The sequence below is a fragment of the Silurus meridionalis genome, chromosome 3 (assembly GCF_014805685.1).
Source record: "Silurus meridionalis isolate SWU-2019-XX chromosome 3, ASM1480568v1, whole genome shotgun sequence".
Taxonomy (NCBI): domain Eukaryota; kingdom Metazoa; phylum Chordata; class Actinopteri; order Siluriformes; family Siluridae; genus Silurus; species Silurus meridionalis.
In genome coordinates, this window is record NC_060886.1 from 7,310,805 (window position 1) to 7,320,682 (window position 9,878).

The 9,878-nt window shown below is 37.2% G+C and overlaps 1 protein-coding gene across 1 annotated transcript; it reads left to right on the plus strand.

Annotated features, from left to right (window-relative positions):
• Window positions 1–1,410: 1,410 nt before the first annotated feature.
• On the plus strand, window positions 1,411–5,671 carry ndufb3 (NADH:ubiquinone oxidoreductase subunit B3). Its single transcript, XM_046838967.1, has 3 exons — window positions 1,411–1,527; window positions 4,076–4,205; window positions 5,388–5,671. The coding sequence occupies exons 2-3, from the start codon at window positions 4,078–4,080 to the stop codon at window positions 5,530–5,532; spliced, it is 273 nt and encodes a 90-aa protein (XP_046694923.1). The 5' UTR covers window positions 1,411–1,527; window positions 4,076–4,077; the 3' UTR covers window positions 5,533–5,671.
• Window positions 5,672–9,878: the final 4,207 nt, after the last annotated feature.

Sequence of the window (9,878 nt, forward strand, 5' to 3'; positions counted from 1 at the left end):
AGAAAAAGATGCTCGTTAAAAAACATGTCACAGAAGTTGGTATATAATGATTGTGCATTTACTGTGTTTTTGGTGCTTTCATTAAACTGCCTACCAGGATCTGAGTCAAGTCAAGAAGCTTTTATTGTCATTTCAACCATATATAGCTGATGCAGTACACAGTGAAATGAGACAAAGTTTCTGCAGAACCTTGGCGCTACATAAAAACAGCATAGAGCTACAAATAGAACACAGAGATAAGGACTAAAGTGTCCTTACCACATAAAGTGCAACCGAGTGCAAACAGACAACCCAAGACGAGTGTGGGACAGATAAATAAAACACAACAGCGTCGACCAGTAAACCTACTGTAAATGATCTTATACAGTACAATGTGCAAAAGAGAACTTTAAACAAGAGTGTACTTGTAAACATAAACAGAATTTTGTGCAAAAACAGCACGTAAACAGTATAATATGATTATAATATAATATGGTGCTTAAGACGTGGATGTGTGTGAATTTTTGTTTTGAGTTCAGGATGTGCAGTTCAGTAACACTTGTGTTTTTGCTCAGTATTTTGATTATTTCGATCACATTTGTTCATTTTGATATTAATTGGCCTTGAGAAATCCTGCCAACTTTTATTTCAATATATTATATTTATAAATCAGCGTTTACTTTCAACCCCTGAATCATCTTGGATCTTTTGGGGCCTTTATACGAAAAAGTTTTGGCACCTCTGTTTTCAATTAATAATTTTTGTATTAGTTAGTGTAATATAATTAGGCTTTTATTATACACACCGGAAATATAAACGTGTGCACATTTTTATAGATGTGAATCGTGCATATGGTGCATTTTTATTTTGTTCTCCTAAACATATCACACATTTTAAATATTTAATTTATTATTATTATTTTTGTATGCTGTTCTTCAAGCAACAACCAGAAATCACGTGACTACCGAATGACTTCCGCAATGGATGCTACTCTACTTCAAAATAAAAGTAGGAAAACGCTCACGGCAATGTTATTTATTATTTACTAATTGATTTTTTTGTTGACTAAATGGTTTTCATTTTGATAGGAAAATTATCTTTCGGCTAATTTTTTTTTTTTTTTTTTAGCAAAGATTTATGTGAGTATAGATCCAGCTCTGTTTGAGGATGATGTATAATTGTTATTTAAAAGCTAAAAATCTATTTTTTCTAGGCATAATGTAATATAATATAATTTACTATAATTTAAAATAAACTAATACAATATAGTATAATATAATATATCATATAGTATAATACGCTATACTATTATATAAAATAATATAATATAATACGGTGTAAAATAATATTACAAGTAAAATGATATAATAAAATATATCATGAAATTAGTTTTTTTAAAATATATATTAAGAAGTACATTCAATTAAAATACAAAATTATAATAATATTTTCAAAAACCGGAAACGTTTTATTTGTACCGGAAGTTGATTCGGCGTTTCCGTTTCGGTTGCTGCTCGCTAGCTTGTTGTTGGAGGTCATAGAGAGCAGGTTTGTATGACTGTAGTCATGACAGCGTTTATAATACTCATAAATATCACTTAGATATTATAGTCATCTTGTTTGTGTGCGTTGTTTTGTTATTTAGGATTCTATAACTATATATATGTATTGTTTGGTCAGTTAGCTGAAGTGCTATGCTAACGGTAAGTGTATTAGATGTGTTTCGGGAGGTTTTGTATTTGTTGAGTATAAGAAGAGAAAGGAGGAGGAAGAAGAAGAGAGGAGAAGAAGGAGAGATAATCCTGCTTTGGGCAAGTAGAAAAACCTCAGGAGAAGATCATTTCAGGGTCAGGGTTGATGCATCATTCCTAGTCAGGACACATGCATGGTTTTTAATAGATGGACACCTGCATTTCACACCCAGGGGTTTTACCTGAACCATATCCACTTCTTAATACCATCATGAGGAGGCCACGGCTGCAGAAAGAAAGCATCAATATCTCAGGAATCTTAGTGAGAACACAATTCAACACAAGTCTCCTTTCACTGCAGCCACAGCTGCACACATCATCTCTAGCAGAAATATCCATATCAACCTCATTAAATGATCTTGTGGATTTGCCAAATGTGATGATTCTACAGGAACGTATAAATGGTTCATAGGAAACTTTTGTTTGTCCTTTTCCTCACGATGTCCAGCTTTTCTTGAAAAGTCCCTCTTTTAAATATTGATTTCTTCTTCTCGATCAGCTAGTGTGGAATAAAACAGCTATTAAATCCACATCAATATATTATACCTCGTCTCAGATGCGCTCTCCTAGCGTTCGATGGAAGGCCGTGAAAATGCAGATGTTATCGGGCGCCTGCTGGATGGCCCCAGTGCCATCATCTCGAAATCTGATTGGTTAAAGCAGCAACTGTACTGATTCCGAAGGGCAGATTCCTTTGAGCTCGCAACACGTCATGTGACGGCTGAAATCTGATTAGATGGAAACTCTTCAAACTCCTGAACATGAACATGCACTACAGGAAGCCAACTGAGAGATTGGACTATTTGGGAATAATTTAACACATGTTCATGAAAAAAAAATATAAAAACATAAGTCAGTCTAGTCTTCTAATATCTTCCCTCATTTATGGCATTCAGCAGATGCCATTTCTTTCTAGAGCGAGACTCTGCTGTTTTTTGTCTTCGAGCCAAAAATTTCTAATTTGGACTCATTTTGTAAACAACATTCTTCCAGACATTGACTTTCCAGTTCTTGTTCGGTTTTGCCTTTGATGTAGTTTGTTGTTTAGAACATGCATGCGCTCAAAACCCTCTCAGGAAATGAGTCTCAGTTCAGTGCTGATGATTATTAACCAAGAAGTACTAAAACTATGAGCTTTTATAGTGTACAAGCGTTTTTTTCTTTGATCAACTGCCTGTGACCCGAAACCAAAGCGTTGATCATCAATAAATCGAATGTTTTTTCTTTTTTTTCTTTTTGCATTTACAACAATTGTTTTTAGCAGACTACTTTTTTCCTTCTCTGATTGATTAATCAGATAAAATATAAAGCGAAATTTTCTTTCATTAGTTGTTTTGCTTATTATAAGTATATAAAACCACAATTTGTGAAATGCAGAAGCCACACACACAACTTTAATATTGATATTGATTTTATAAAGCTTAAAGTTGCTGCTTGTTGGGAAGAGCATGAACTCCTTGAACTAATTGACTCATGCCGGGTCAAAAACAGCATTGGAGTATATGCATGGCGAAGCAATTTGTGTAAATCAACACTTTTGTTTTTAACGATAATTGCAGATTGCGATCATGCAAAAATATGTGTCGGTAAACAAATGCCTGGAAACCGACTGTCCTGAAGTTAGCAAACAGATTACACAATAGCACTTGATTAAACTCTACCATTTTCTCATGGTGAGGATTATACAGTTTTTACTCACCGTGTTGATGTTTTCTTATGTGCTCGTGCATCACTGTGGTACCACATCCCACACAATCTCCACTTTGCATACCCTGCAAGTTGCAGTCTTCTTTGTTGCGTTTAATATAAAATGCTCCCATGCTTGTATGACTTGGGACGCTTTTGACCTGCTGCTGGTTGACCCTGTACTTATTTATTTATTATTACAATAAATAAAAATTCCAGTCCAGTGAAGGTGGAAGCTTAATGGTTTGGGGTGATTTAGAGCAGAGAAGGTTGGAAACTTATTTCTGGGTGAAAGGAAAACTGACTCCCATTCCGCACTTCAACACCATGCAGTTCTTCATGCTAAGAGAGAATTTTTCAATGGAAATTAAGTCCTTTTCATTTATATATTAAAGCTGTTAAATGGAATTAATGCATGTGTGTCGCAAAAGCAACCAAAGTCCAGATATTTCCACACTTCTGACAGGAACAGTATCTTGAAGGTGCTTTCCGAGTCGTATATTCGTTGTTGTATCAAGATGATACTGTTTACTTGGTTGCCAGACGGATGTTTATCTATAAGAAATTTCAGGTTCCTTCCTAAACCCTGAACTTTCAATTTGACTACTATAATCAGAAAGAATCGTTTTTTTGATGGTATGTTTTTACACAACCAACAGCCATGGGTGGGGATCACGGCCACAGCAAGCTGCCCATGCCAGACTACAAGGCTTGGAAATGTGAGGGGACTCCCCTGGAGCTGACTCAGCAAAGGCTCGCTCGGAGAGGACTCAGGGACCCTTGGGCGAGGTGAGATGATATAAACATTCAGGATTTTCTTAGGTTCCATTTGTTATTGTTTATCATCAGTTATTGCCTTTTAAATCCACCCACGTACTGAAGCATATCTAAGAGTGAGATTAGGGTGATTACTAGAAATGCAGCTGATCCGTGATCCGTACGTATCCCGACTCGGTGTTCGGCAGTCACGTGAACCACAGCTTAATTGCTGTTTTTTTTTTTTTTGGTTTAATAATTTTTTTTAACGATCACAGTATTAAAAACAGTTTTTCCCCCCTCTTCTTGTCGGTATTGCTTTTTATGTAATTTCCTAACTACACAGAGCACGTGTTCACGTGAACGGGACGTGTTAATCAGTCATCAACAAAGGCTAGCGAAGGAGCAGAAGAGTTTAAAAAGTCTCCCAGCATTTCCTTGCTGTAGCTTTTCCTGTAATTAATGGAAAGTAAATTTGATCGGTGTCCTCTCACTTTTTTTTTTTTCCTGATCCGGAAAATTGGTGACTCAAAAACTGTAATGTGTTTTGAACCGTGAGTTTCGTGATCCGTTGCACTAGTAAACCACACCCCCACAGATCACATCCGACCTATTAATCAATGTATCACTCAGAAACATTGTCGAATGTGTCATGAATTTTCTCGCAACATCTACAGGTCTTATGTGGCCACAATATTCCATTTACTAGCAAATCAGGTTTTTTAAAGGTCTGTGGTCAGACAAGTGAGTCAATCAAAGCAAAGCCTTTTTGCAAAAAGACCTTATTGATTTCTTTCACCCACATCAAAAAAAACTCCGCTTCATTCATATGCAAGTCTTCAGTGTTTAACTGTACAGCCTGCCATCAAAAGCTATGACCTAAAAAACAAAAATATGAATAAATACTGTAAAAGTAATCAATTCAAATTAAAACAAAAAAAAAGGAGAACTTACAATGTCATCAAAAATCAAAGCAATGAGATTAAAGAATTGAATTACAAAACATTTACATTCATTAAGGCAGGAAGCTGTTGTACCATGAGTAATTTTGAAAAAAATGTGTACAGTGCGAAACACATTTGTAAACACGAGAGTTTCAGTTTGTCCAGATTCCCCCCCTCAGTCTGCGATACTGAGCCCTTTTTGTGTGTGTGTGTGTGTGTGTGTGTGTGTGTGTGTGTGTGTGTGTGTGTGTGTGTGTGTGTGTGTGTTCAGGAACGAAGCGTGGAGGTACTCCTTCGGTCCCCCGGTCAGTTTCCGCGAAGTCCTCATGCGTGGATTTAGAACGGGATTGGTCGCCTTCGCAGTGGCCCTGGCTGTCGAGTACACGTTCTTCCCTCCGAAGAAGTCGGAGCACTGAGCGCAGAGGGAGAACTCACCTGCCCTGAAGAGACTCTTGCATTCACCGCAGGTTAATAAAACACCTGTAATGAATGATTCCTCTTGTATTTAGGACACCGCGTGACCTGCTGAATGAGAAATAAACCCATATTACGCCAGTGCCGTGTTGTAAATCTTTTAGAAGTCAGAATCAAGGTTGTGAAATTCCAGGAATTTTCAAGACTGGAAACTTTCCATGGGAATTAAAAGGTATGAATGGGAATAAACTGGGAATTTACATTTACAAAATTGCAGGTTAGCCAATAACACTTAAATGCAAAAATGGGAAGTAATGAAGTACAAAAAGTGTCCAAATCCAGTCTTATGTGACAATTTTAATGTTTAAATGTATTATAGTACAATAACAACTACAGCAACACAATGAATGCCTGCATTCTGTCTCTTTCTTCTTTCCATATTGTTTCACCGACTTGGTAATTTTTTCCTATAAAAGTCTAAAACTGACTCTAGAATGATGCTGCTTATTTTTAGCTTCCAGCTCGTCTGGCTTCCTCCTGGTTACTTTATAGGAGGAAAAAACTCCCTGAAGTGCATTTGCAGTTTTTCTTTTTGTTTGATCCTAGGCATTTTGGGATAATTTTTAAACTTAGAAACAGCTCATTTATAACCTTCTCTATTTCGTCACACATCCCTCATGAGCCGTGTTTAGCGATGTACTCAATAATCAATTTCAATAATACTAAGTTACAACTACACGTTATATAGTTTTTGTTATGTAGTTAGTCTATTCACCGTACCAATACTTCTAGTGCAAAATGAATAAACCGCCGCAATCTTACACACAAATGGTTTTAAGTGTAACACTGTCACAATACGTTACACAAAACCTCACTATGTTAAAACAGTGTCACAGTCCGTTAGACAAAACCACACTACTTCGGGTTTTAAACCGTTTTAAACATTACAGAGCCGCTGTGCATCGCGCTCTTTACATTATCACCAGTTTCAATTACTTTATAAAATTTATAATATTCCTATAAAAAGTTTCAATTATTTTAGAAACTTAAAAACTTAAGCACTTTTCTTCAGTTACTTTAGAAACAATACTCAGCCACACTACTTTGGGCTGATTCAGTTCTGTCAGAATCTTACACAGAAATGTACAGAACAGGCTTAAGAACTCCTCCTGCTTATACCGAATAAACTATACTGAATGAACTAAAATAAAAGCATAGAAGAAAGAAGCTCTTACCTTTCACTTTTTTCCCCTGTAAATCCCTCCTGGCTGGCTCGCCAATGTAAGAAAAAATGATGAGGACGATGATCGTAATAAAGTAGTTGTTTATAACAGTATAGCAGTGACAAAATACATGAAGCACTTTGGGGTCATCGTAGTCAGAAAGAACCCAGAACAAACCCTGCCCAGATATTTAATATCGTTGTTCCCTTTGAAGTGTAAATAGGATTTAGCATTTAAATGTAATTAACTGTAGGAAATGAGTAAAGGAACACATGGCTGGGTGACACCACTATCGAGCCAAAGGCCAGCAGGTGGGAGTCACTGATGGTTTACACCTTTGCTGGTGCCGCGCCACAAACTCTCTTTACTACACTTTATCTTTCAGACAACTTTTTACTTTCCCCCTTATAAAATTTTTTTTACACAAATATCTGTACTTTCTACTTCTTACATTTTTAAACCAGACTCCGTTACATTAGTTATATTCTATTTGGTGATATGATGGGCACTCAACACCAGCTCCATCACCGAGAAAGCCCAGCATGTTCCCAGAATGTTCTACAGAGGGACCATCAAGAGCATCTTGAGCAGCTGCATCACTGCCTGGTTTGGGATCTGCACCACCTCAGATCGCAAGACCCTACAGAGGATAGCGAGGACCGCTGAGAAGACCATTGGAGTCTCTCTACCCTCTATTATGGACATTTACACCACACACTGCATCCGCAAAGCCAACAGCACTGTGGACGACCCCACACACCCCTCACACACACTCTTCTCTCTCCGACCATTAGGGGAGCAGTTCAGGCCTCACATCCATACTGTGTAACAGTTTCTTCCCTCAAGCCATCAGGCTTCTCAACCCACAGAACTGAACTGAAACTCACACACACACACACAACTGTGTGACTTTTCTGTACAACCCGGACTCAAACAGACACTTGTACTCACTTCACACATTTATGTCTTCATCACCACTCATATTGCATCACTTCATTACTAAGAACTGTTTTACATGCTGTGTTTTTGCACATCTTTTTTTGACTGGTGCTATTGCTTTTTTACACGAACCTCTTCTACTCCGTTCTCTCCGCACACTGCACTGTGTTCTATACAGTAGGTTTACTGGTGACGCTATTTTGTGTTTTGTGTATTTGTCCTACACTTGTGTTGTCTTACACTATCTTGTGTTGTCTTACACTGTCCTGTATTGTCTTGCACTGTTTTCACCAGGTCTGTGGGTCAGTTGGTACCGGGCCGCACAGAAAGAATACATAACTTACATTATTTCCGTTTTGTTGATTATGTGATTCTGAACTATGTTTTATTTTGGAAAATTACCTGATTCTCTCTGGCACATCTGTCTATGACTCACTCTAAATTCATATCAAGATGCTTGTCTCGGTCACATGTCTTTCCCACTTCCGCTTCTTAAAGACGCTGCTCCGCCTGCTAACACGTAATATATTACCGCTACATTGAAACCCCCATGCTAGCAATATAAACAAAAAACAACACAGTGGATTCACGTTTATTATTATATTTAGAAAAAAACAGTTATGCCGATCGTATCATTTTATTTTGTTGTATTTATCCGCCACACCTTAAAGGCCGGTCCGTGAAAATATTTTCAAACCAAACTTTAACTTGAGTGAAAAAGTATAGTCAGTAATTCAACCTTTACCAGAGTATTTTAAAACACACAAAATGTAAAAAAATTGAAAATCCTGGTGAGTATTCATGTAAATTACATAAATATTACATACATTTGTTTAAAAATTCCTTGTGCTGTAGGTAAGCTATTGTGCAACAAAATTACACCAACAATTAAAAAAAAAGTTTTTATTTGTTTGTATATGATACAGTTTTTATAAATTTCCCAAAATTTATAATCTAATTAATTCACAGAAATTCCTGGTAAGTTTCCAACTTGGAATATTTCCAATCTTCCCCAGATGAAGTTCCCATGGAAAGTTTCTGGCCTTTTGCAACCCTACTCAGAATCCAGCCAGAGTGTGGACATGTAGGAGATTTATTAAGATGTCATTGTGAAATGAACTTCTGTCGTTAGGGGGCGCCACAGCAGATCACGCTGTCCTCTACATCTGCCTCTTTCAAACCAACCACCTGCATGTCTTCCCTCAACACATCCATAAACCTCCTCCTTGGCGTTTCTCTTTTTCTCCTTCCTGGCTGCTCCATCCTCAGCATTCTTCTATGGATATACCCTATGTCCGTCCTCTACACATGTCCAAACCATCTCTCTCTTTGCTTGTGCAATCCTGATGGCTGGGTTTAAGATGACCACCTCTGTCTTTGCCAAATCCTCCACGCTTGATTCAGGCACATCGATTTCCTATGATTCTGCATTAGGTGAGTTACATTTTCACTGTATATGTAATGATTATATGAATAATTAAATCATGTTATATGTATAATAGTAATATAATATGGACATTATTGTGTTTAATTATGCCTGTACTCACACCATTTTCTTGCGTGAAAATCGTCCGTGGTGCTTAAAAGGTTGTGGACCGCTGCCTTAAATAGTTGATGACTGAAACTGCTATTTTGAGTTCATGTCCATTCTTCCCGGCATGACCTTAATGCACACCAGAGTTCTCCAGAACACCACGTTACCAAAAATTCTGCTTTAATAGGCGTCATCACACATGGTTTATTATCGAAACTTTCAGTAGGCTGCTAGTTACTGTTTTAACGAATGTAGAATGGAGAGGGTGTACTTACTTTTGGGTTTTTTTTGGGGGATTTTTTTTCTTTTCGAGAATTTCAGAGTTGCTGAAGAACTCAATTATTATTATAAACTGCAATTAGAAACAGAAATCTGAAAATTCTTTCTTTGGTATTCTCACTTGAGTGTATTGTTACAATTATACGTCATCGTAATCATATTGATTAGGGTAAGATACATAAACATAAACAAATAAACAAGGAAAATGTGCTACAGGTGTATGATTTAGGATTGAATCCCCCCCCCACCGCCAAACACCTTTACTGTGTTTAACATACCCCAACTTCACACGTCACAGGGGGAAGTGGTCGAATAACTGTTTAGCCAAAACATTTAAGGAACTGGGGAATTACCCCCCCCCACACACACACAC

Coding starts and splice junctions, on each gene's coding strand:
- ndufb3 (XM_046838967.1), top strand. CDS start 4,078: ATGGGTGGGGATCACGGCCACAGCAAGCTGCCCATGCCAGACTACAAG. Junction 4,206..5,387: donor CTCAGGGACCCTTGGGCGAG/GTGAGATGATAT, acceptor GTGTGTGTTCAG/GAACGAAGCGTGGAGGTACT.